General features: G+C 42.4%; 2 protein-coding genes across 6 annotated transcripts in view; one reads left to right on the plus strand and one right to left on the minus strand.

Annotated features, from left to right (window-relative positions):
• LOC146649564 (uncharacterized) overlaps positions 1-27,565 on the plus strand; it is a 380,555-nt gene that overhangs the window by 7,437 nt on the left and 345,553 nt on the right. The window lies entirely within an intron of this gene.
• Positions 1-27,565, minus strand: part of LOC146649565 (filamin-C-like) — a 61,698-nt gene that overhangs the window by 2,601 nt on the left and 31,532 nt on the right. For 2 of the 5 annotated variants that reach the window (XM_085386985.1, XM_085386987.1), the window contains 25 exons: positions 26,823-27,085; positions 25,866-26,463; positions 24,234-24,407; positions 23,175-23,337; positions 22,914-23,074; positions 22,635-22,802; positions 22,269-22,392; positions 22,033-22,189; positions 19,900-20,089; positions 19,791-19,814; positions 18,407-18,654; positions 17,287-17,379; positions 16,279-16,378; positions 10,832-10,972; positions 10,544-10,672; positions 10,181-10,354; positions 7,900-8,061; positions 5,448-5,651; positions 5,209-5,361; positions 4,823-4,945; positions 4,430-4,687; positions 3,139-3,408; positions 2,666-2,803; positions 1,085-1,200; positions 333-465 (listed from right to left, as the gene is read on the minus strand). In XM_085386985.1, the coding sequence (XP_085243111.1) occupies positions 333-465; positions 1,085-1,200; positions 2,666-2,803; positions 3,139-3,408; positions 4,430-4,687; positions 4,823-4,945; positions 5,209-5,361; positions 5,448-5,651; positions 7,900-8,061; positions 10,181-10,354; positions 10,544-10,672; positions 10,832-10,972; positions 16,279-16,378; positions 17,287-17,379; positions 18,407-18,654; positions 19,791-19,814; positions 19,900-20,089; positions 22,033-22,189; positions 22,269-22,392; positions 22,635-22,802; positions 22,914-23,074; positions 23,175-23,337; positions 24,234-24,407; positions 25,866-26,463; positions 26,823-27,085 (4,464 nt within the window). The remainder of the gene's footprint in view (positions 1-332; positions 466-1,084; positions 1,201-2,665; positions 2,804-3,138; positions 3,409-4,429; positions 4,688-4,822; positions 4,946-5,208; positions 5,362-5,447; positions 5,652-7,899; positions 8,062-10,180; positions 10,355-10,543; positions 10,673-10,831; positions 10,973-16,278; positions 16,379-17,286; positions 17,380-18,406; positions 18,655-19,790; positions 19,815-19,899; positions 20,090-22,032; positions 22,190-22,268; positions 22,393-22,634; positions 22,803-22,913; positions 23,075-23,174; positions 23,338-24,233; positions 24,408-25,865; positions 26,464-26,822; positions 27,086-27,565) is intronic. The other 3 variants (XM_085386986.1, XM_085386988.1, XM_085386989.1) reach the window with 2 other exon arrangements.

Raw genomic sequence — 27,565 nt, forward strand, 5'->3', positions numbered from 1 at the left:
CAGACTTTGAGAAAGAGGTTTCTTATACGAATGACTCTATAATCCTGTATTTAATATGAAGATTAAATACAAGAAAGATTTAAACTTCCAAACACTCTGAAAAATTACAAATTAAAATTAATAGTTAAGCAGTAAATAACAGTCTTGTATTTATAGCAAATAAGTGATCTGAACCTGAAAAACTAAAAGGTCGTGGGCCCAGACTTGAACCTTGTGGAACTCCAAATGTAATTTTGACTGGGTTAGGAAATCGTGGTGGATCCATGTTTGGTTTTTAATTGTACTCAAAAGTCCTAAAGATCACTTCACTAACAGCTATAATGGGGTCTTACCGCTGTCCAGCTCAGTGATGTAACACTCTTCGGTGGCTCCTGATGGCGTGTGGATCTTGGCATCAATTAGCCCTCTTGCTCCATTGAGCTGCACTGCAAAGGAGGCCTCCTGACCCACCTTCAGACCCATCTCCTGGTAAAGAAAAGGGATTCAGTGCTTTGGACCATGGAGATTAAAAGTGTTCAACAAGCAGTTCTCGGTTATTTTAAACAAATGGAATATGCTTCCTCAGTACTGCAGATACTCATTTAAGTGTTTTTACAAGATTTCTTTGGTGGTCTGATTAATAAAGTTTGTAGTGCCTGTTTTTATATTTATGCCTATGTTTTAAAGATTTGGCTTTAACTATAAATTGTTTAATCAAAACTATTTAGTTTTTTTATTTTTAAAATAGAAATTTGTCAGTTTAGTTTTATTTCTGTCTTTTTTTGTGAGCTCCTCCATAGCCTTTTTTCTGTTAATGTTACCAGCATAATTTTTTTTTTAATTTCACAATTTAACATATTGTGACTTTGTTTTTTTTCCCTACTTGTACACACATTTGTTATATCTCAAGAATAAATGTGTTGCATACAAAGAAAGAGGGCAGCGATTAAATATTCAGAGATAAATATACACACCTATGAACACAAATACAATCCTCAACACAGCACAGTTATTGAGACTAAAAATAAATCTGTCCACAGTAAATATAATTCTCAAAGGGTTTCATTTCTGTAAGTTCAGCTGGTAGATTTAGATCTTTCCTCACCTGCAGGCTGGTGATGGTGAGGCGGCGAGCGTCATCTGACAGCGAGGCGATGGGGACGGTAAAGGGGGAGTCTGGGATATGTTCATCATTGAATTTGATGGAGACCTCATAATCACCTGAACAAAAGAAATATATTATTGTTGGAAGGATATGCACTTTCTCCTTTAATACTTTAACGATCACAACAATTTGCAGATCCAATGATAAAAAAAAACAAAAACAATATAACATTATAACAAGGAACTTCAAAAACATTTAGGCTACGTTCACACTGCAGGTCTTGATGCTCAATTCCGATTTTTTGATCAAATCCGATTTTTTTGTCTGCTCGTTCACACTACAAATAAAATGCGAGAGCAAACGCGTTCTAGTGTGAACGCTCAAAGCGGCCCACATGCGCAAAAGAAGACGTCATACACAACGCGCTCTGTTTAGACCCAGAGCAAACAGTATTGTTTGACTGATAGCCCTTAATATAAAGACTTCGGACTTCACGTTTCCCAATTTTTGCTTTAAGTTATTTTGTTATTTACATAATAATGTAAATAACCTAATAATTATCATTATTGCTGTTTTAGAGGAGCGGTGCTTCAAAGGATAGTTGCAGATTTCTGTCAGAATCTGCAGATTATACAGTATAAATAAAATGTTCACGTTTCTCCAACGTCGTCTTCCCAGCAGTTTCACTGGATGGCCAGGAAGCGTTCGCGATGTCTTATCGGGCGCTTCTCCGGCGCTGATAATTGGCGTCTGTCTTGTGTCAGTGACGTAAAAGACGGATTTAATGCGACTTGACCGTTCAAACAGCAGTCGCTTTCTGAAACATCGGATATGTATCGGATTCAGTACCACATACGAAAGTGACCCAGATCGGATTTGTGCCGTTCACACTGTCATACCATGATTGGGTATGGGTCGCATAGGGTCAAAAAAAAAAAGTCGGATTTGATGCGCTTTCGCCTGCAGTGTGAACGTAGCCTTATACTGTTTTTAAGTTCTAATTTTATTTCTGTTAATCTGCAAGTTTGTTTTTCAAAAGTTGCCCATTTACCATGAGTTCTAACTTTAATCTGTTTTTTTCTTAATTTATTTTTATATATCGTTCCAGAGGCAGAGCACGCTTACACTTTTACAATTACAATAATTATACTGTGACATGGATGGATTTGAACTAAACTGGTCCTGGGCGAATATTTGAAATGATAAAATTCAAGTAGTGATTCCAGGCTTGTGCCTTTGTTGCTATGTAGGTAGAAACCTTGTGGAATATAAGTTTGTATGCAGATCAAACCCTTTACCATCAGATACAGAATCCTAATGATGTTTATTGTCAAATTTTCACACAAATAAGGAATTTGTCTTGCTGTTATGGTGAAAAGAGTGATACAATTAATCAGAGGAATAAAAACAAAACAAAAAACAAATAAACACCACAATAATCTGTCAGAGAGTATTAAAACTATCAGAGAGTATTAAAAGTATTAAAATTAAAATGATAACATCTCACAGAAAAAGGTTAGGCTTCTTTCATTGGCTGAAATAAATCTGAGAGGCTTAAGCCAAATATCTCTTGAGACTTACCAGGTTCCTGCACTACGTAAATAACTCCACAGGATCCATCTTTCCTGTCTTCAAATGTTATCTCAGCCTTGCTGGGTCCTTCTACAGCAATAGAGAGACCTCCAGCACCAGCCTCTCTGGTCCAGATACTGAACTCCGCTGCAAAACAACACAAACTGTGAGAGCTGCAGTTCCTATGGTGGCCACTAGAGGAGCTTTTTGTAAAGAAAATTTTTCAAATTGAACTGAAATAGCAGACATATCATCAGTGAAACAAAATTAGGAACATGGGTGTTTCAAGAGTTCATTTGACACATCACAGATGGATGTTTTGTTTCCTGTGACCAAACCTTGCTGACATGTAGGAGCATGTCAGCATGCTTCTTCATCCAAAGATTCAAATGAAATCAAAGTTGTTACAGAAGAAGCAAAAAGAAACCGGTTCATAAGGACAGAAGAAGAGATAAGGAACAAATGTAAATCCTACAGCCCACCTGGGATTCCTGCCACTCCGCGGTCCAGTCCAGTGCCTCCTGCTCTGACCTTGTGGGCCCCTCCCTCTCCCAGGGGCCCCACAGTAAACTGGAAGGGGCTCCCAGGGACGTGCTGGCCCCGGTATTTGACGTTGACAGTGTGAGGTCCCATCTCCTGAGGGATGAAGCGGACGCTGTAGGTGCTCTCCTCTCCTTTAATGATCTCTGCGTCCTCTGTCTTTCCTCCAGGACTCGTCACCTGAGCCGTCATCTCCTGGTTAGCTGCCTCACCTGACAGGATTAGGAGAATGTTACTGAGGATCAGATGATTCATCCAGCAAATGTTTCATAGTCAGTTTTTACATAGCATGCACCAAAAAAAAAAAAAATCTTGCATCATGCACTGGTTAATATGTCACGGATTTAGATTTTGTAGGTTTTTGGTCTATAGCATGTTTATTTTGTAATTTTTAGTAGCTAAAATTAGGTGTGGAGCTCCTCAGAAATCAATCCAAGGTCCTCTTTTCTTTTTTCAATTGTTAGTTCAGTTTGAACAAATCATCTCATTCAATAGTAACATTTAAGTGAAAATACATTTTTATGAAGAATTTGATAAGAAATAGTGATGATACTGTAAATACTTGAACTGCAATCTTTTAATAATTTTACAAATTTAAAATGTTTCCTTGAGAGTGCGTATTACTAATATGCTTAATGGATGTTTGTCTTTGTCTTTCTGCTTTAAAATAGTCTTAAAGATGAACAGAAATCAGTTCTTCCACGTCTCAGTCAACAAAAACAACAGCAACCATTAACCTATAAAAAAAACCTGCTTTTCCTCAAAAGTCCACTAGAGGCTCCAACAGTACAAACATGGCCCAGAAGTCTCTGAACTGGACTTCTGGGCTGTATTTGTATTGTTGGAGCCTTTTTAAGGTTTTTTTAATTTTTATTTTTTATCTGACCAATGATATGACTGCTGAACCTGTAAGCAGCTCCTTCCTTCTACTGCAACTATAAACCCAACACATTTCTTTATTGCTGTATCTGAGATTAGGCACAGTGCCCACATCAGGCCAGACTGAATAACAATACTACCTTAATCCAGACATTTTGACAGCAGAATGCAGACAAAGAGAAGTGAGAGAGCTGGAAGAATCAGAGCAGGTTAGAGGGTTAGCATGGGAGGCCATTACAGCACAACACTCTGTTAAATCAGCCACTCTCACTTACCACACACACACACACACACACACACACACACACACACACACACACACACACACACACACACACACACACACACACACACCGTTCTGCAGCGGCTGTCGGCTGCCGGTCGGCATCCCGCTGAAGCCACTAAGACTCTCTCGCCCTAGAAAATCTCCAAATACGTCTCTAAAGGGATCGCCTCCGACCTGCGTGCTCTCCTCCACCCGCACCTCCCTCTTGGTCTCTCCGGCTCGGGTTTTGCTGATCTCCGTCCGTTCGGTCCGGGTGTAGGTGTGGCTGCTGCGGGTGAACGTCCGGGTCAAACGGTCCTGAGCCGAAACCATCTGAAACCAGTTTCCTGCGACCCAGAGGAGAAGCAGGAAGGAGGAGGAGGAGGAAATAGTGGACAAAGACGAGGAGGTGAAGAGAAGGAAGCAGGGAGGGCAGGAGCCGACAGGAGGAGGATGAGGAGGAGGCAGATATCACAGCTCACCTGGTATTTTGAGGTTGAGGTCACACGTGCTGCCCACGGTGGCAATGGAGGGTGCCTGACGTTTCCGGGTGATGCTCTCTTTCATCCGACCTTCACCAAACACCTTCACCGTGAACGGACTTCCTGTTCACACAAACATCACATCACAACTGAAAGCCGAAACTCTTAGACCCTCATGCTTTGTCCAGAGCATCAGATCAACACCTAGCTCATCAGATCTGAACCAATGATCTATCTAACTCTTTATGGTAGTTACAGGAAAATGTTTTGTACTTGTGAAGAACTACTTCAGGCATCTGCATTCATCTTTTATACCATCTGCAGTGGTACGTTCTCTTTCTACAAACTAATTTGCCTCAAATCAAACTTGGAATAATTTTTCGTACCTGGCACATGCTGGTCGGCGAACTTGATGTTGATGATGTAGTTTCCTGGTTCTGTGGGACAGTAGGTGACCTTACATGTCCCGTCCTCCACGTCCTCACAGTTGATGTCCACCTTACTGGGACCCTCGATGGACAGACCCAGACCTCCATAACCTGCCACAAACACAGACATTGAGGGTTAGAATCTGAAATCCTGAGCTTCAGCGCTCTGATTGTGTGGATGAAGGTTGAATCCTCGCCTGCATTCCTTGTGTCCACAATGAACTCGGCCACCTCGAACACGTGTCCCTCCACCAGCCCCTGACCGTAAACCTTCACCTTGCTGGCATCTCCGATCTCCGACTGACCCACCATGATCTTAAACGGACTATTGGTCACATGTTTCCCGTTCTTCTTCACACTGACCACGTGTTCACCAACTTCCTTTGGTGTGAAGGATATTCCTGCAGGAAAGAGACATGTCATCAGAAACGTGGAGTCTCTTGTACAGCTGTGCGAATTCTTTTTACTGTAGAAAATCACACGTCCGTGTAGGAATGGGAATTGAGATCCGAGTAGTTCAGTTCTTTTGAATCGTCTGCCTACCTATCTGTCCCACTTATCGGTTTTTGCACGCTACAATCTGCTGATTTCAGTTTGTGTGTCAGAGGAGGAAAATAGTTGGGCAGTTTCCAGTGTGGATGTGGACTTTTATTTTTATTGCACAAAAGGACGAGAACGCGATGGTAAAGTGCAAACTGCATCCAGGATAGACACAACTGCATCATATGCTGATAACACAAATTCACCTCTTTTCTAACATCTGCACAGCCAACACTAAGCTAGTATTCAACCCAGAAAAATGTAAAAACTGAGTGTCTGCTGACATAGCTGGACTGGCCATCGGGTATACCGGGCATTTGCCCGGTGGGCCGCTGGCGATTTTTTGTTTTTATGGGCCGATGGATTTTTTTTTTTAGGAAGGGTATATATAATGAAAGGTGTTGGATTGGCCAATTGGTCATGATCGACTCTGGGCTGGACCAATTACAGCCGAGGAGGCCGGATTCACCCGCCCCCTTGTTTAGCAATCACGTGATTTTCGCGCATTGCATGCCGGGAACTCGTGGCAAAACAATCCAAGTACCGCATCAAATGCAAGCATTTGCAGCACCGCTAAACGTTCATTCTCCGGTTCCAATACCTTCCTGTTTTTTCTTTGCCGCACAAAAAAGGAATGTACAAAAGGAGAACAATGTCGGTCCGTACAAAGACAGACTCGACGAAAAGACAAAGAAAAGATACGAGGAAAAAATCAAAGGAGTGAAAGGGTCAGACCCTTACGAGCACACAGAGTGGACAAAAGACGTCAGCGTGCTGCCCAACTTTCACCACGCTCAGATTTATAATTACACGGTTCTTGGAGTGAGTGCATACACTCATGAAGTTTAGTAACTTCAGGTCACTGCAACAAGCCCAGGTACAGTTTGCCGACGGATGGGTACAGGACCTTGAAATGCACCGTGTAGAACGAAAGACCATCGTACGAACAAAGGTAAGTTTACCAGTCTCACAAATCGTCCTCATAAATACACATTCGTTAACCGTTTATTAATATAACCTTTGAGCTCAACGGTAATTAATTAGTAGTGGAAATAATTTCTGGTAGCATTACAGAAATGTAGCAGTGACAATAATATTGTATGCTGTAATCGCACTGGACAATTAGTGATACAAAACAACTGTTTTATCCTGTGAATAAAAGTATATGGTTTTGTCAATGTACCATAATAACAGAAGCGAAACGCAATATTGTGTCAGGACAATTCACTATTTATGCACAATAAACACAATAAATAAAGGAGCATAGCGCAACAATTTCTGCTCAGCGCCAGACTTGCTTGTAACCTATATCACCAATTATGTTAAGAAAAATGACGTATTAACTACAACAAAACTCTGACCTTTGTGGGAATGCTTGGAGCAGACTAACATGTGAGCTGAAGTGTTCTGAGACGTTATATTTGGTATATCCAGACCATCCGTCGGCTCTTACTTCGGAAACATGGCTTAAAAATTTCTCTTCAACGACGTAATCCGATAAAAAAAAAAAGATCTCTTTACCCGTCGGCTTCCCGTGGCTGTCATGCGACCGGCTATTGCAGTTAATAATACAACAGCTTCTTGCCATTTTTTGGGTTTCTTTTTATAGCTGTGTAACTGAGTTCAATTGAAAGCCTGCGTGCGCTAGTACCTCTTGCCACAAGTTCCCAGAATCCTTTGCGGTTTTACCCCTGAATGACGTCACATTTATCCTGGTGGGCCGGTCTCTAGTCAAAATGCCGATTTTTTGTCCCAGTCCAGCCTTGTCTGCTGACTGTGACGATATTCTGATCCTCACACCTGTGTCACCTCCAAAAACATGAACAATAGTCTCAGATCTGGCCTGCTTCAGACCTTCAGCACCTGAAGGTTTTCCCTTTCAAGTCCTAATAAAGACATTATTATTTAGGGACAATAAGGTAATTTTATCACCGATGAATTAGTGATGGACAGCTAGCTTTGTTGACTGGGTAATAATTTGAAGAATGTAATATTTAGAAAACCAAATATTTGATGAAATCTGGATAATAATAAAGATTCTATGTTGTTTGGTTTTGGTCCACGTTTTGCCAAAGGGTGACTGAGAAGCATTGAAGCATAGAAACTGACCGATATGTCTGTTGGGCAGCCTCTTCAGCAGGCAGGGCTCCTCGTTTCCTGACGGAGCTCTGATCGTCGCGGTCAGGCTGCTCAGGTCCGTCTCCATAATTTTTAAGGAAACATCTGTTGCCGTGCCAACGTTAAGCTGGGATGTTCTCATAGAGTCGTCACCTGGAGATCAAATGTGAGACGACAAAGTAATAGTGAAAACCAGCTTAGTTCAATCAGCCAAACTTTACTCATACTGCAGCTTTTAATGCAGGTTACAGCACCCACAGACAAGCCAGCACCGACACAAATGAAACAACGTGCAATGACATAAACAAACTAAAACAAACTAAACTGGCATCAATTTGAAAACAGAAATTAAGCTAATGATTGGCCATGTGATGGACGTACCGTGGGTAACAGGTGCTGCTTACTGAACAACTATCATGACTAATTTTAAAAAAACTACACTGAAAGGTGGAGCATGATGAGAAGGAGCTTGGGAACTTTAAAAGGTGAGGGGGGTGTCTCGGCAGGGGAATGTGCTCTCCAAATGCAGACTAAATCAACATTCATAGCTCGATGCCAGAGTTTGGACCACCTAAGCAGAAAATCTTTTAATCTTTTGATTATGATGATGATGAGCTTTTATGTCTGACATAAAACAAAAACCATATACAAACATACACATATACACTGATACCTGCATACACACACATATGCACACAAAAAAATACAATAAATAAAGAAAATCTCAGTGACATGAAATAAACCACTTAATCATCAAGTCCAAAATGGAGCAGGAAGAAGTATGTACACGCTGATTAATCCCTACCCTATGCTCAGCACTCTACTGATTCATGATATTCATCATTACCCCCACTTTGCCTCAGCACTTGTATACACGTACCACACAAAAAAGAAGAAAGACAGGAATAATCTATGTGTAAATATAGATGTAATTCATATATAGATACTTTTTCTTTTCTTTGATGGCCAAGACTTGGAGGAACAATTAAAAACCGAGACTGTCACTGTCCTGGGTCTGTGACCCAGTGTTTTGTTTCTGTATTACTATTGAACTTTGATTTTGTCATTGTTTATCTTTTCTAATCTTTTGGTTTCTGTGTTCCATGGTTGCTGTCTCACCTAGTTAAGTCCGTGTCTGTTATGTTTCTTGTTTTACTTTGAAAGTCTGCGTCCTATGTCAATGTATTGAGTTTTGCTTCCCCTTGGTCATGTCTGATTACTCCCAGCTGTGTTCTCCTGTGTCTCATTCCCTCGTTATCCGTCTGTCTATTTAAGCCTTGTGTTTCCCTCTGTTAGTTACTGGTTCGTCTGCGTGTCTGTATTTCTCCAGGTGTCTCTCCATGTTTTCAGGTTTGTAGTCACAGGTTTTTATTTCTTGTATTATTATTTCGTAGCTCTTCCCAGTTTAGGTTTTGTTAGCGTAGTTCCCTGCGATACCCTGCTTTGGTTTGTATTTTCCCCTTTCATTATTAATAAACTTTCTCACAGCTACGCCGTTGTCAGTGCTTGCGTTTGGGTCCACATCCTGCATCTCCTGATGATCTGCCCCCCAGATCGTGACATAGACAGGTTAACAATGAGCCAGTGAAGGTCAGGAGGTTAAATAATGTAATTAGGAAATATTATAATGACAAGGAAGGATAATTACAAGAAGTTAGACAACCAAAAGAAGAACACATGCCACGTCATGGTTTGACAAAACAAAGAAACTTTCCAGAACACTTTAAAGCTGTTAGAGTTAAAGTGAAACCTTTTACAGGACTAAATGACTGAATAACTGAAGATAAAAATGCTGGATAATTTATTTTCTGAATTTAGCTGAAAAAAAATCTGATCATTTATATCTGCTTTGATTGGAAAGGGTTTTGTATATTTGGTGTCCCACAGGAAGATAGAGCAGAGTGTTGTCTGCGTACAGAGATAGAAATCAACTAAAGGCAATCCACATGTGACCAAGTACACAGTTAATATCTATCTTTTTCTGCACGTGCTTCATAATTAATGTGTTTTGAAGGTACTGAAAGGTATTGATTGTGAAGATATTCAAGCTAAGCATGTTAGTTTTCTTAAAAGAAGATTTTCTACAGTTTTGGAGGTAGTTCTGAAAAATTACACATTAAATTCAAATTACATCTTTTGTTAAAATCATAAAAATGTACAACGTCATAGGTGCTGCAGCTGCTTTTTGATGAACAATCATTTAAAAAGTGTTGCTTAAAACTGAGCTGTCTGGACAAAAGCCCGACTTTCCCGAGGAGAGAGAATTTTTTACCAGTAATCTTGGCGGTGAAGGGGCTGCCAGGGATGTGTTTGTCATCAAACTTGACGATGATGTTGTAGTCTCCAGGTGCGGTGGGCAGGTAGGACACTGTGCATGTCCCGTCCTTGTTGTCTTTACAGCTGATCTCTGCTTTGGATGGACCTTCAACTGCCAGAGACAAACCTCCTGTAGAAAGAGTGGGAACACTTACTGCCTTTCTTATCTTCAGTTTCACATGGTGTCTTCTTCTGATTAAATACACATTTCATATTTCAGATAAAAGATACAGTCATAAACACCGTCTACGTGCCCGAGAAGAACTGGGCTCAGGCTTTAAACAGCTCTTATATCTACTAGTGTACATATGAGGGATACCTTCTCCAGCATCTTCTGTAACTATAGTGAAAGTAGCTGGTCGGTTCATGGTGCCGTGGCTCAGGCCGGGACCGTATGCTGTCACATGACCACTGTTAATAGCATCAACATAGAACTGGAGTGGACTTCCTGTAACAGAGAGAGCACACAGAGAACCTGTGTGTTAATGTGATGTTTAATGATTTTCACATTAAAGGTTGAAAGTCAGTCTGTCTGCTGATAACACTGCTGAAGACGAAAGAATGTGCGCCTCAGAAACAGAACACATATTCACTGAGGAGGGATCACCTGGGATGTGGTTGCCATCGTATTTGATGTCCATCTCATGGAGGCCTCGTTCAGTTGGCGAGTACTTCACAGTAACTGTCCCGTCCTTGTTGTCGGTGATGTGAGGTCGGGCCGTTCGGCCAGAAGGCATGCGGACTTCACCTGGAGGATAAAACACACACAAGTTCAGTTATTCTGACTAATTTCATGTTTAGACTGAAACCATTCTAATCACAATAACCAAAAGGTTAAATTTCATTAGAGTTTTTAAATTAGATTCAAATACTATGCAAGTTATCAGCCTCTAGTAATGCTTCAAGTGCATCCTTTGATGCAAAGTCACCTGGTTAGGAATGATATGTCAAAGCTAAGAAACAGCATTTACTGGGGTGCCAACTGAGCATGAGCAGGCGACCATGTGCGGCATGGCCACACAGAAGAGAGCAGATTCAAGTCTGACCCGCTTTCCTGTCTGTCTACACCAGGGGTTGGCAACCTGCAGCTCTTTAGTCCTTATAGTGCGGCTCTGCGTGGTTTGGGAAAATATATATATATATTTTTTAAATATTTTGCTGAAGTGCATTTTAATTATGTTTATTTATGTTCTTTTTAACTTTTAGTCCTAAATTGGAAGAGTATTGTGATATTGAAATATAAAATTATATTATATTTTTCATGGCTGAAAATAAGCGTCACACTCACTGAAGCCGGCATACCCGCCGAAACACCTTGCATTTATCGAGACTTTCAACCCCAGGTAGGCAAATTATGGATCTTTGGATCCACATTATGTCAACAGCTATTCTCCACCGCGAACTATGCTAAAAACAAACACTGCTCACGCCTCACAGATGATAGCTTACAGTCCTGCGTAAAGATGAAAGTGACTTCTTATTAGTGATGTGCGGATCGATCCTGAAATATCGATTCCTCCGATACCAATCATTTATGTTCTAGAATCGATTCTCACATTAAAATATCGATATTTTAGTAATTTAGAGTAAATTTGTAGTTTATCATTAACAGGAACACAGTGGGAAGAAACTATAACATTCGGATTGTCTACATTCAGAGGAACTACTTCCTCTTCCGCCTTTCATAGTCATGTGTGAAATACGGCTGTATAAATGTCTGGCAGCCCCTTGGCGTCCGCGCTCGCAACAATGGAGGAGGAGGAACACGTCTGAAGGTTAAAGGCATGTTCACAGCCACTCTCAGCAAGAACAACCACAAAACCAAAGAAGACATTTATGTCGTACAGGGTTTATGCACACCGCTGCTGAGCGGGCATGCTGCAGTGGCACTACAGCTGGTTGCTAGAGTGAATCATATTAGCTTAGACTCTATTGACGCTGTCAAACAAGAATTCCCCAAGCTTTTCAGCGGCTTAGGCAAAATGGAGGGGGAGTACAATATTGTTCTGAAACCAGAGGCACAGCCGTTTTCCCTCTCGACCCCTAGGCGAATCTCCCTTCCACTCTTACCAAAGGTTAAAGAAGAGCTGAACAGGATGGAGCAGCAGGGTGTCATTTCCAAGGTGGAGGAGCCCACTGATTGGTGCGCGCCTATGGTGGTGGTTCCTAAGCGCACAGGCATAGTGAGAATATGCAGCGATCTCACTGAACTAAACAAATATGTCATGAGAGAGAAGCATCCACTCCCTTCAGTAGAACACACACTAGGACAGCTTGCAGGAGCAAAAGTGTTTTCAAAGCTGGATGCCAATGCAGGATTTTGGCAGATTCCCTTATCCAGGGACTCTTCTTTGCTCACGACCTTTATTACACCTTTTGGTCGGTATTGTTACAATCGTCTGTGCTTTGGAATCTCATCAGCCCCAGAACACTTCCAGAAACGGATGGCACGCATTCTTGAGGGCTTAGAAGGAGTCCTCTGCCAGATGGATGATGTGCTCATCTGGGGGACGTCACAAGCAGAGCATGATGAGAGACTTCGAAAAGCACTGGTTCGACTGCAGGAGGCTGGAGTAACATTGAACGACAAGTGTGAGTTCTCCAAGAACAGGATAAAGTTCCTGGGGCAGGTCATTGAGGCATCGGGGGTTAGCGCAGATCCTGACAAGGTGCATGCCGTGAGTTCCATGGATGAGCCCAGCAACATAAGTGAGGTGAGACGCTTCCTGGGCATGGTGAATCACCTAGGAAAGTTTCTTCCTCACCTGGCGGAAAAAACGCGCCCCCTAAGAGATCTACTGAAGAAGTCCAACCTGTGGTCATGGGGGCCACAGCAGCAGCAGGCTTTCGACGGCATCAAAAAAGAACTGACAACACCCCCAGGGCTCGCTCTGTATGATCCAAATGCTGAAATGTGCGTATCAGCTGATTCATCTTCGTATGGCTTGGGAGCAGTGCTTCTCCAGCGGCACGCCGATCTAGGGTGGAAACCAGTAGCATACGCTTCAAAAGCTCTCAGCGCGATATGCTCAAATTGAGAAGGAGGCCCTCGCTTCAACATGGGCCTGTGAGAGGTTTGCAGAGTTCCTAATTGGGAAAACATTCCACATTGAAACAGACCACAAACCTCTGGTCTCGTTGCTTGGCTCCAAGGGCCTGGACGAGCTTCCACCTCGTATACAAAGTCTACGCATGCGATTGATGAGGTTCTCTTATACCATATCTCATGTTCCTGGTAAATGGTAAATGGCCTGTATTTATATAGCGCTTTACTCGTCCCTAAGGACCCCAAAGCACTTTACACATCCAGTCATCCACCCACTCACACACACACTGGTGATGGCAGCTACATTGCAACAGCAGATGTACTGTCCAGAGCTCCTGTATGTGACACAACTGAAGGTTTGCCGGAGGAAGAAATCAACTTGTATGTGGAGTCCGTCATAGCAAGCCTGCCAGCCACAGAGCCACGACTCAGAGAAATCCAGACACATCAGGACAATGACAGCATTCTAAGCCAGCTGAAGAAGTTCTGTGTGGAAGGATGGCCAGATAAGTACTCCATCGAAAGGGTTTTCCAGCCTTATCTGCCATTTTCAGGTGACCTCACAGTCCACAATGGTTTGCTTCTTTATGGGAGCAGAATAGTGATTCCCACATCACTCAGAGCAGACATTCTGTCTAAACTACATGAGAGACACCTGGGAATAACGAAATGCAGAGAGAGAGCTAAACAATCTGTTTGGTGGCCAGGCCTGAGCAGTGAGCTGATAAAAGTGATTGGGACCTGTGACACTTGCTGCCGTGAGCGGACTAACCACAAAGAAATCATGCTACCTACCGAGTTCCCACAAAGACCGTGGGCCATGGTTGGAACTGATCTGTTCCAGATAGAGAATAAACAGTACCTGGTCATTGTGGATTACTTTTCCAGATTCTTCGAAGTTGCCAAACTGACATCTACAACATCAGAGGCAGTGATCGAGCACTGTAAATCAATCTTTGCACGTCATGGCATACCAGAGCGGGTTCGCTCTGATAATGGACCTCAGTTCTCGTCTGATTCCTTCAAAAGATTTGCACAAGAATGGGGTTTTAGCCATGAGACATCCAGTCCCCACTTCCCTCAGAGCAATGGGGAGGCCGAGAGGGCAGTCAGGACCATCAAAAGTCTTCTTAAAAAGTCTGGCGATCCCTATCTCGCCCTTATGGCATACCGGGCCACTCCATTGGCAAATGGCTACAGCCCAACAGAGCTTCTCATGGGTAGAAGGATAAGGACAACTATTCCTGTCATCCCATCACAGCTAAATCCAAGAGGTACGGACACAGACAAGCTCAAAGCTATAGAACAATCGTACAGACAAAAACAAAGACAAAACTACAACCGCAGACACAGAGCACATGATATGCTACAGCTCAATCCTGGAGACAAAGTGTGGGTCTCAGACATGGATACTAGAGGGACAGTCGTGTCCATGGCAGGCTCACCGAGGTCCTACATCATCGAGACAGCAAAGGGCACGCTGAGAAGAAACCGTTACCATCTTACATGGACACCTGGGGCACCGGAGATTTCTGGCGATCCACCAGAGGCTTCACCTGAGAACTCTGTTCCAGCTGCACAGATTGTGTCGGTTCCAGACACTATCTCACAGGGGGCCAGCCAGCAGACTCCTGAAGCTGGGAGCCAAATCCAACCCAGGTCTAGGAGGCCTCCAGCATACCTAAAAGACTATGTTTGCTCATAGGGCTTGGAACTGAGTGAGCAATGGGGCAGAATAATCCCCACACTCAGGCTGAGGGCTGGGTAGTCTACCCCATCCCTCATAGAGACAATGAGAAATAAAGCAAATGGTTGCACTGTTTAAACATGTTGTTTGTAGCTGCACTGAATAGTTCAGAAATGTGCACTTATGCTTAGTGTTCAGAGTTGTATACTTTGAGAGTTTATTTTTGGACATTCTGAGTAGTCTGGTTTGAAACCAAGCGAGTTCAGTAAACAAGCTGTTACCAGATAAAGCACAAGGACATAGTAATAGTATACTTTAAAGCGTGCGGGTCTAATCTGTTTTCTTGGTTGTATTCCAGCATCACATCCTATTTAGTAGGGGGGATGTAGTATCAGGTAAATGTTAAGTGGTAGGAACGTTTCTGCTGGGTTGTTGTTGTAGGGGGGGATGAAAAATAATAAAGGACACTCATTGGAGTAATGGCGCGTCTCTTGTGTCTGTGAGTTATGCCTCCAGTCAAATAACATCCATAACCTCAAATAACGTAACAGTGCGCAGAGGTTCAGGAGCAGAAGTTCCATTGTAAACATACCACGGCAGACCAACGATGTTTCCATGAACATGCTTTTCAGCATCTACCACTTTTCACACACGGTTGCTGTACGCATACAGCCGGCTGTAGCTTTTCAGTTCACAGCCCGACACACACCAACACAACAGCATAGATAGCACAGACGTTAAGGCGGCGAGGCGTGATTGCGGGTGCCGCTCAGGTGCGTCCGCCTCCCCTGCAGCGGCGCTGCAGACCACGCCCCGCCACACACATTAACCAGGTAAAATACATATTTAGGCAGAATTTTGCAAATATCTAGTTTTCATTTTTTTTAGCAGCATAGTGCTTTTTTTCCAATTACTTTTTAAAAGTCAGGTCAAGGCTCCAAAAGCCCAAAGGCGATATAAGGGTGGCGGCTCACAACAGTTTTTGTTTGCTAAATGTAATTGTAATTTTGAAATTGAAATGTAATTTTCTCTGTAGCACTTCATGGATTTCACAAGCAATAGACCTTAGTTGTTCACACAAAGCATAAAGGTAAAAAACAATATATACAGTGTAATCTTCATTTTAGATGTCAAAAAGTATTTGCGGCTCCCAGTGTTTTCGTTTGCGTGGAAATCGCGTCCTAATGGCTCTTTGGGTGTTAAAGGTTGCTGACCCCTGGTCTACACCGCCTCTGTCCAATAATGGCTAAAATGCCCACAAAACAAAACAAAATTAACACAAACTGCATAAACACTACCATTAGAAATAAAGATGCCCTACCTGTGATCTCTCCTTTCTGCACCGTAAAGGGAATGACCAGACTGAAGGGACGCAGCATCGGCTCCAGCCCATCCACAGGGCTGACGGGATCATCGGTAGCCTGAACCAGAGCAAGAGGGGAGGGGCGTTAGTGGCATCATACTAGGAACTCTGGGATTTCATCCAGAGAGAGGGGAGAGGCAGAGGAAGCACAGCAGGGCTGCAGAGAGGCTGACAGAGACATCTGACTGGTCCAGTTTAGGTAACACTGGTTTAAGAGCGGGGAAAGGAAGGGAGCTTCTAACGATCAGAACTGAACTGGAACAAATGACTGCTGCACAGTCTCTGAGATAATAAGAAAATAATATTATATAGGTTAATATAAGAAATATTAACCTATCTAAGCATTTTGATATAAAGAAGCAAAATGAAATAGAGACAACAGCTCTGAAAACTATAACGAAACCATAAAATTACCAAAAAATTATAATTAAATACATTTAATGAAAAATAGAGTAAAGCAATAAAACAAAATTTAAAATTTAAAATAATGTCATACTAAAAATAATATGAAAAAATTATAAAAGTATAAAAATAAAATAAATTATAATTTTAAGAAAATACACAATTCTCTGAAATAATACAAAACAGATCAAATCTGTCTTGAAACTATTTCTCTAAAATCATCACATTGTCAGAACATCTGGATCAGCTGCTCTCCAGATGTTGAAGAAAAGTTGACATGCTGAATTGTCTCTGATATCAGCCAGTCAGAGGGTAAAAATCAGAGGGTAGTGTTAATAAGAGTAGCCCCCAGCTGCCCTCCCAGCAGGAGATGATGATCATGCAGATTAAACATGCAGCCTCATGCTGAGCCAGAGATCAATCAATAAGTGAATGTGGGTCGGTATCGACTGTGGGACAGGAAACGCTGCAGTGATGGAGGGCAAAGCGAGGAACAGATGACAGTTTTTATGAAGAGGAGACGCAGCGGCAGATAAACAGCAGGTGTGGAGGTAATGATGATACCCATTGAGGGGAGAAGGCCGCATAGGGAGAGTAGGGCTGCTGTAACTGAAGCTTGTCACATGGTTCCTCTATTATTGGGATGGTATCACTTGCCTGACGAGGAACAAGGTGCAGCCATTACAAACACAAGCAAACCAGAAACAAACACACCGAAAAGCGCAGCAATTTTCCACAGTTTCAGGAAATAAATCTGAAACATAATTAAAATATGGAACAATACAATAAATAAACAAAAATAAAACAAATAGTCAAAGAAAAATTAAGGATAAAATAGACTGCAACTTAAAATCAAATCAAAAATGAGACATAAAACAAATACATACATAAGATACAAAAAAATACAAAAACAGCCACAAAAATAAAAGAAAACAAAAAGATGAACAAAATAATAAATAATAATACATTTGTTTTCCTTAAACTGGAGATTTCTCCATCGTGTCAATGCTGTGAAGAATTCACAGTTTCACAGTTTTATTCAAAGAGTTTGTTTTGTTTGGGGGTCAACTAAATAATTTAAATATTTGTTTTTTCATAGTGACAACTAATATTCATGAAAAAAAAAATCCCAAGATCAGTTGTGAAAGACATGCAGTTATACAGAGTGTTAAATAAATGAGCCATTAGCTAATCGATCTCCAGTGGCTCCAAATCTGATAGATTCAGATGGGTTGAGATAGTTGGAGGCGTAAAACTACTTTGGTATTTACATGAAGAAGCCTTGGAAGGACTGACCTTCAAACCAAACAAAACCCAATCCAAAAACCCCAACTTAAACTATCCCAAAACCAACCCCAACAAACACCAAACTGCCCCAAACCAGTTCAAACCATCCCAAATCAAACCTAACTATGTAACCCTAAACAAAAACCAGACCAAAGCCAAACCAAACTCATGCCAACAAATCCCAAACAAAACCACTCTGAACCAAGAAAAAAAAAAATCCTAACCCAACCTAAACTAACCTCAACCTAAACTATCCCAAATCCATCCCCATAAAACCAACAATAACAGGCCAGAAAGTCAAAGCAAAACAAAGCTAACCTGACCACTTGACTCCAACTCAGTCCCAAACTGAAATCAGCTAAGCCCAAATCATGGTGTTTTCAGGGTGGTGACTCACCACGACATGGAAGGGGCTGTTAGGAATGTGTTCCCCTCCGAAGCGGATGGTGATGACGTACTTCCCTGGCTCTGGAGCCGTGTAATAAATATCAAACGTCCCATCTGCGTTCTCCACTACATCCACATCCAACTCCGCTCCGTCCGGCGTTGACACCTTACAGGTGACTTTACCTTTCCCTGCAGCCTTTGCATCCACGGTGATGACTGTTTCCTCTCCGATCTGGATGGTTGGTCCAATTCCTGAACCTGACAAGACATTTGTGGAACCAACAGAGTCAAAGCAGTGATTTCTGAAGTGATTAATGTTAATGAAAGAAAGCACACACTAATACCAGGGAGGTTAAATGTTTAGATTGATGCTGAGTTGATTAGGGGAAGCTTTAAGAGTGATCGTGAGCAGTGATTATAAGAAAAAGGTTCTGATAACGGTGGTGTACCCAGCCTCAGAGTGAGTGCTGCTCAATGAGCTGTTAGAGTGGGTTGTTAATCTCTATTGTGTTTATTATCAATATGTTTATTGCACAATAGAAACCCTTAAATAAAACAATAAATTAAAGTCTTTGTCATTTATTTCAGTTTGCACTGAGTGTGTTTGAATTTGTTTGGGTGGGTTTAAAGTGCAAAACATACTTATAATAAATCTTGGATTTCCTTCTGTTTTCCAGACAGACTGACTGGACAAATACAGTGACAGTAATTGTGGGTAGTTACACATATGTCAAATATAGATGACAGGAAATGAGTGCAGAAATGCCACAGATAGTTTCGGTCTCATCTGGAGTCCACTGGAGTTTATCCAGTGACCTCCAAGCATTTTTAATTCTCCACCCTACACACCAAAACATCTTTAAGTAGCTTCAAGCTGCACTGACAGATGTCCAGTTCCCAGCGCGTACTGGGATTTAGTTTAGCCATTGCTTAGCGAATGACATTTCCCATCACTCATTCTGAAAGCTCAGAGAAACTCCCAGCCCATCTTCTGGCCTCTGAGAACAGAAATCACTGCATATTTAGCATCTTATTTTATTCAGTTCCTTCCATATATAACAGCTTCCAGCTAATTTTATATTCTTACTATTAATAATAATAATAATAATAACTTCTGAGGTGACCTTTACTACTAGGAATGGTATCCTACCTTTTAAAGCAAACTAACCCCCCCCACACACACACACACACAGAGCTGGATTCCAGTCACAATGCAGAACCAAAATTTGAGAAAACATTAAACTCAATGAATCAGTGTCCATTTTAAATATCCACCGTTCAGTATATATGTGTAGTTGCTGGTTGGTTAGTTAAGCAGCTGCTTTTTTATGCAAAACTGTAATGCTGTTTATCTGTTGGCGTTCAGTGAGTCTAAGAAAGTTGAGGCCACTCACCGAGTCCGTGTCCTCCAATCGACACTGTAGGAAAACAACTACAATCAGTGATGCTGCTAAGCTTCCAATGATAAAGTTTAAGTTTCAGTGCTGATGGGTGGAGCCTAACCTGTGACCAGACACTTGCTGGCGTCTCCGGTGGGCAGGGCGTGGATCCGGTAAGGTGAGTACGGGATCTCATCTCCTCCGTATTTGATGGTGATGGTGTAGCGGCCCGCCATGTCCGGCACGTAGGACACTGTGTAAGTCCCATCTCTGTTGTCTCGAATGGTTGCCTTCTTGGGTTTTCCCTCTGGATCCTGGAAGCGTACAGACAAGAAGTTAGTCATGTTTGGGGTACAGAAAACATAAATAGGTCCCATTGCCCATCACTGGTCTCCTACCATCTGCCATCAATAGTAAGAAAAGGGAAAAGTAATATGAAGTCAAATTAATTTTATTTTACGGAGATCAGAGATCTTCTTGGTCACCAGACTGAGGCTCATTTCTTCATGTGTGGACACAAACAAACTGAACTGCTGGGTGGAAGCTACAAACCTGCAGTTCCTCTGATGTCCAGCAGAGGCTTCAGCAGTGCATCAGTTAAAACCTTACATTAGAAATAAACATTTTTACAACCTGATACAGAAACTGTTTTGGTCTCTAATGATAATTTCCAACTTCTTTTGATGATTTTTAGGAATCTTTGTGATACATAAATGCAATCAATGGATTGTTTGGTCGGAGACATTCACACCAGTAGCCTGCTGCAGGTCATTCTGTAGGGCTCTGGCACTGCTCATCCTGCCCCTGCTTTTGTACAAAGTAGAATATACTTCTCATTGCAGTATTGGTAATACCCGGTTTCTGTATCTTGCACAGAAGAAGAGGACAAAACAGATTTTCTGGATAAACAAATATGTTAGAGATCAAACAACCAACATGAAATTCAGACTTCTGGATCTAAAACTTTTCACTGTGTCAGTGATGAGCAGTTGAATGTAAAAACAGGCGTAAAAAAAATAAAAAAAAATAAAAAAATCTGATTTAACCTCCCTGTGCAGCAGCGCCCCCTGGTGTGTGGAAGCAGGCATCTACAGCTTATATCCATGTGAAAAACTAAAGTGTGTATCAGAAAGATTAACAGCTACCGCATTATGAACACTATCGTAGACCTGATGGCCGCTGATGGTTTGAGAGCAGTGGGCTTGTCACGTCCACAAGTGTTCTCACAGGATCTAACTATTCACTGCAGCAATGACAGGTCAGACAAGTGGATGGATGGATCATTGAATGGAAGCAGGTTTACCAAAAACTCTGGTTAGTTAACAACTCAAAATCAAATATGTCTGTTAACTCGTTAAACAAACTGAATGGAGTCAGTGCACGTGCAGACCACAGAGGGGTGGAAGCCAAGCAAAGTGCTGCCAATGAAAATTTGCTTCTAACGTTCCAGCAGATAATCTTTTTGAATCTGTTGTTGATTTGATGAACATTGAAAGTGATATTTCAAGTACTTGGACTCTAACACAGGAAACTATGAGCTTCATTTAAAAGGCTTTAACTAAGAGCATTTACCTAACATCCTACCATCTGCCAGGTCAGATGTGAACTGCTAAGGGAAAGGGCTGAAATTTGTTCTCTCACTCTTATTTTATCCTTACAGTTCTTCCATTATAAGATTTCCATTTAAGTGTAACTAACAGATAAGATTCCATATTAAGGAGTTGATTATAAGAGCTTAACCACGTGCAGCTATTCTTTCTTTGAGTCTCCGTTTTTAATAACATCCATGAAACTAATAATGAGTTTCATGGATGTTATTAGCGTCACAGGAATATTCACACTTTAGATCTTATGCAGAATATAAGAGCGGTGAAAACAGCCAAAGGCTACACAATGAGGAGGCAGTCAGCGGGGGAGAACAGGTGGGTTGGGCGGGGGGACAAGAGACAGGTAAAGGGGGAAGGAGGTGAAGGGAGAGAGTGCAGGGCTTACAGAGCCTCTCCTAAGAATACTGAAGGGGATGGTTTTCTTTACTATGTGAGTCTCCCACACCCTCCTGCCCCAGTCTTCCACAAACAATGAAGCCTCGCGACTGCAGCCGTCTGGACCCTGCAGTGACAGCAACAAGCCCGCCGGTCTGCGTTTGAATCGGGGTGAGTCAGAAACAGGTCACAGAAGAGCAACAAGACACGACAGACACCTCCCTGCCAAACACTGACTGGGCAGCACAATGATGATTTCAGGACAGGAGACTCACCAGAATCTGGACGGTGAGCAGTCCTTCTCCAGCATCTCTGGCATCAATGGTGAACTCCACTGGCAAGCTGGCTGGAACCCCAGATGCATTCAGACCGGGACCACTGGCTCGAACTTTGCTAGCATCATGAGCCGGTAACGTCTTGATTTTAAAAGGACTGAAGAGACAGTTAGAAAGGTTAAATCTGAACCTGAAGGACCAGAACTGTCTTGTACACACTTCTCTTCAATACCAACCTCCGGGGCACTTCCTGGTCGGCATACTTTACGCACACCGTATATGGGCCATCGTTGGCAGGAGTATAGTTGACCGTGTGAGTGCCATCACCATTATCTGTGATGTTGAGTGGCTCAGCTACACCTGAAGACAAACCAGAGCACAGGGCAAGGCCACAATGAGGTGATATCAGGTGATTAAAGCTAATGGGAGAGTTTCATGACAATACTACTAAAGAAAGATTTAACTCCAGCTTGATAATGAGTTGGTCTGACTGGAAGTCCCACGGGTATAAGGTAAGGCAGGTGCAGCTTTTTTGGAACAGCTTTCCTGGTTACCAATGGCCTGGGCAATGTTATGAGGTTAATAAGTCTTTGTAATCTTACCTGTTGGTCCATATAGCTGAACTGACAGGGGAGCCACCCCTGCCTTGCTGCTGTCTACAGTAAAAGTCTGAGGAACATGAGCCCGGACTCCACTTCCAAGGCCAGGACCTGAACACCTCACCATACTGGGATCAACCAGCTCTCGCACTGGGACCCGGAATGGACTCCCTGAAAGACAAGTGACGTAATAGACGCTCTTGATTGGAGATATCTTTACCTTAGAAAAGCGCAGAGTCAGTTATATCCAAACCACACCCTACAGGGTTAAGTGACCTTCACCTGGGATCGGTAAGCCTCCAAAGGTGATATTGACGTCATATTCTCCAGGTGTGAAGGGGATATACTCCACACTGCAGCTGCCATCTTTGTTGTCCTTACATGACATTTTTGCCTCTGATGGACCCTCAATGGCCAGGCCAAGTCCCCCAGTGCCAGCACCTCTGAGGCACGCATGAAACAAAAAGGAAGTTTAGGATGTTTAAACAGAGATCTATGGATGCTACAAAATCTATTCTGGATTTAAAAACAGAGTGACGATACCTGGTCTCAACAGTGAATCGGTTTGGTTTGTTCACCAGTCCTTCCTCCAAACCTGGACCGTAGGCTCGGACTCGACTGGGATCACAACCCTCGCTCACGGACACCCTGAACGGACTCTTTGGCACCGAGATGTCATCCAAAAGAACTTCAATCAGATGTAAACCTTCAGCAAACAAGAGTCCAGTAAAAGTGAGTATTTTAATGGATAGAGTCAAGATAATGTGGGTGAAACCATTCTGCAGTGATCCGGTGTGTAGATGTCACTGAGTAACCTCCTCATTGCTCTGTAATTTGTTTGTTCTCTTAAACTTGTATACGAAGAAATACAAATTAAATGCTTTACACATTTATTTATTTATCCGTCTTCAGCTGTTGAGTGTGTTGTTTCAAAGTAACCCAAACATTTAATGGTCACTCATTTTTTTACCCCACGGTTCAGTTTTTAACCAGCAACCTCTCAGGCAGAGTGGGAGTAAACCAGACAAAGAATCACCTTCCATTAAAATTCCAGTCTGACTGAGTATTTCTTTCCCACAATGCAATGGACTCTAACACGTCACACTTCACTATCAGTGGAAAACCATCTGCTGAGCGCCGACAGACTGCAGCTATAAATACCCTTGGTCCAAACCCGCTCCTCACTGAGAGGTTAAAGGACCAGAATCCAATCATTGTAACTGATGTTCAGTACATTACTATAACTGACTATAACAGTAGCACATGCAGGGTTAAGCTTTGAGCAGCAGATATTTGTCTGAGCTTCAGGCACTTAAATATTAAATCAGATATATTTGCTCTGGAATGGTAATTATGCCCTGGATGTTGATTGCTGCTAACCCCTCTGTACACAGACTGACCACAGTTCAGCCAACAGTCCTTCATGGCTGGCGAGGGAAAACAAGCCTTATGAAAGCCAAATGGAATTTTATTTCACAATTAGGAGGTGTTGCAGTGGAAAAACACCCACAAACCAGCAGCAAACCGTCGTCTTGCCCGTCCTCTGTCTTTGCTGACGATCTGCAGCCAGGCTCACAAACAACACACAGGTCTCAGGCTTACCGTCCTCATACGGTGTGTACTCGACTTTGTATGTCCCATCTCCCTTGTCGGTGACGTAGGCGTCTGTGTTGGCGCCTGACGGATTTGAGATCGAGGTTTTGATATGGCTGCCACCGCTCTTGTAGTGAGCTCGAGCGTCCACGATGAAATGAGTGGTTACTTCCCTCAGGATGCCTGCGGAGAGGAAAGCAGCACGAAGGCAAAAAAGTAGAGAAGAAAGTTAGTCAATGTCTCCATGAAATATAACATCCCATTTTTTACCAAGATGCAGAGAAGGACTCATCACTTTTAATCATATCCAAAGACAGTAAAATATTTGAAATATTTCACTGAATACAGTCATACTGAACAGATTATTTAAAGTGCTACAGAATTCATGTTCAGTTTACAAACAATCAGCCATATTAATCACTTAATTTATGTTTTTGGTTCCAGTCACATAAATGAAAAAAAAACCCAAACATGATAGAAAACGTGTATCATTAACACAGATCATAGTTATTACAAAAGATGGACTTTAGCTTCTAGTGCTGCATTTTCTGTCATTTCCAGCAGGGGGCGACTCCAGTGAAGTCTGATTGGATAAAAGTCTCTGAGCTCAGCAAACTCTTTCTCAGTCGCTGCTTTCAGGTCTGATTGAATAGAACAACAAGTTCATTTTGGATGCCGTGGCTCTGTTAGAGGTATGACGTTCTATCACTTTCCAGCCTCATATTTTAACTTTCACAGCATGACTTAGATCAGGACCAAAGGTTGTTTCAGGATAAATCCATCAGAGTAATGCAACAAGCACTCATTTCTTCTTTGCTCTTTGTTTATTGATTAAATTAGTAACGTGAGCATTCAGCAACTTCTCCCATTTGTTCTCATTATAAGACTTTATGACTTCAGTGCTCTTTTATTGGTTTTACTTTAATCTCAATTTAATAAAGACTGCAATCGAAATACGGAAAGAAAAACGTAATAATTAAAAAAAGAACAACATACAAACTAAATGTGCTGTTGGGAGTTTATTAACTGTGATAATGGAGTCTGGTGGCGTCCAGGAGGCCAATGAACCAACCACAGAGAGCTGAGCCTAAACCAGATCACACTGGAAACAGTCCTGTCGTCGTAAAAACAGACCTCAGAACAGCAGAGAGTTTGGAAACTCTAACCACTGAGACGGATAGGCTAATTAGGGCTGAAAACAAGTTAAAGGCTCCCCTATGGTTTATTAAGGAAAATAGAAGGTAATGTGTACCCCATAACATAGAGGAGCCAAAACCCCTGCATCTTTAGTGGCAGACGTCCTGTTAGGGTCAGGGGCGTTTCTGGACATGTTTTTATATCAGGTGCATGTATCATATTTTATACACATACATGGCAGTGGCATTACGTCACTAAAATTTTGCAGGGGGTTTTGTGGAAGCATTTTGCACCCCTGCATGTTTACAGCTAATAAAAATCAGTACATTTTCACAGCTTCTCACACGTGTGCAAAATCTACTGAGTTTTCTGTCGTGTTTAGAGCACAAAATCGATGAGCAAATTTGATGACCAGGTATTGTTTTACATTTGTGTTTGATTAAAGTATACAAACCTCAGACATCCTTCTTTTAACTGGGCATTAAAACATCTTTAAGTGCTCACCTCTGGGTTCCACTCCTGGTCCATAGACCTTCACTCCGCTGGTGTCAACAGCTGGGTCCACCTGCAAGCGAATGGGGAACTTTGGCACCATGTGTCCTCCATATTTAATGGTGATGGTGTACATGCCGTGGCACTGGGGTATATATGTGATGGAGTAGGTCCCATCACTGTTGTTCTGAATGTGAACTTCAGCTTTGGCCCCAGAGTCAGAGATGATCTCGATGGTGAGCTCATCCTCTCCGGCTTTGGAGCAGTCCACCGTGAAGGTTCCAGCCTCGTTGACCTTGCCTTGCTCCAGCCCGGGGCCGCTGGCTGTCACCTTGCTGGGGTCAAACACTGACTGGACCACAGCCTTGAAGGGGGAACCGGGGATGTGCTGGTCTGCAAACAGGATGTTGATGGCGTATTCACCAGGCTCAGTCGGCAGGTAGGACACAGAGCAGGATCCATCACCATTGTCCTGGCATTCAATCTTGGCCTCACACGGCCCCTCCACTGTCAGACCCAGACCACCAGTACCAGCACCCTTTGTGTCAATGGCAAAGGGGGCTGGTTTGCCTACCACACCACCCTGAAGGCCTGGACCGTAGGCTCGCACCTGGAAAGTAAATGAAAAAAACCAGAAGAGACACAAGGAATACTTATTAATGCTGGTTAGCAGAAGACATTAGCTTTAAGTCTGAGGTTTGCACCAGAATCAGCACAGATGATTGACTGAACATCCATGGATTACTAAACTGGTAGGCCTGAAAAACATTCACACAAGTAAAGATTTACACAAGGATTTCTCAACTAAGTACTAAGTACCTTTCTGATCCTTCCTAGTTGGTGTCTGATACTTTTTTCTGTGCATCTTTGCTGACTCGATGAAAGCCCAATTAGGATAACCACATGTCTTTACTTATTCTGACAAATATTAAAATTCTATCAGTGTGGGTTGTTGTGATCTTAACTCACCTTTGAAGGATCAGGGGGCATGATGCCCTCCACAGTGAATGGACTTCCTGGGACAGGGTTCCCATCGTAGCTGATGTCCACTCTGTATGGTCCTTCCTCAGGAGGAATGTACTTCACTGTATGAACCTCATTGGCTGTGCCCGACTCTACCTTGCAGGGGATTGGTCGACGAGAAGGGGAGGTGATCTTCACGTCTAGTTTGCCCTGACCTCCAGCACCTTGAGTACAGATGGAGAACTCCTGATCCTTCCCAACGTCTACTTCTGATTAGTGCACAGAAACAGCAGGATGGTCAGCAGGAACAGGGGTTTGGGGTTTAGGATGTTGATAACAGTGAAGTCTGAACATCTTTTTAAGCTGTACCCACACAGAGGACAATTCACTCACCGTGCATCGCTTTCAACCTGATGGTTGGTCGCTACCAGGCTCCAGTTACCTAGGTAACATTCTAATGTATTTACTAGCCAGTCATATGTCATTCACCAGTATCCTGAGCTAAGTAGCAATCACTTTAATTGCTCTCCTTAAAGTTGAGAAACGTTTATGTCACGCGTGACATCATTGAATGTCATTGATTTTCCTGTCACCATGTGAATTTTTTCCTGTGTGGACGCAGCTTTAGACATAAAGATGAAAAGCTATTATTTTTGGAAATGCTGGCGTGTGTTCGGCTGCACATTAAGGGATATTTCTGTTGGAATCCTTTGATACCGATTATAAACGAAATGGAAAAGTGGTCTAAG

This window comes from Rhamphochromis longiceps, linkage group LG17, assembly GCF_057381845.1.
Source record: "Rhamphochromis longiceps isolate RC_006_pf linkage group LG17, R_longiceps_female_GT1.1, whole genome shotgun sequence".
NCBI lineage: Eukaryota > Metazoa > Chordata > Actinopteri > Cichliformes > Cichlidae > Rhamphochromis > Rhamphochromis longiceps.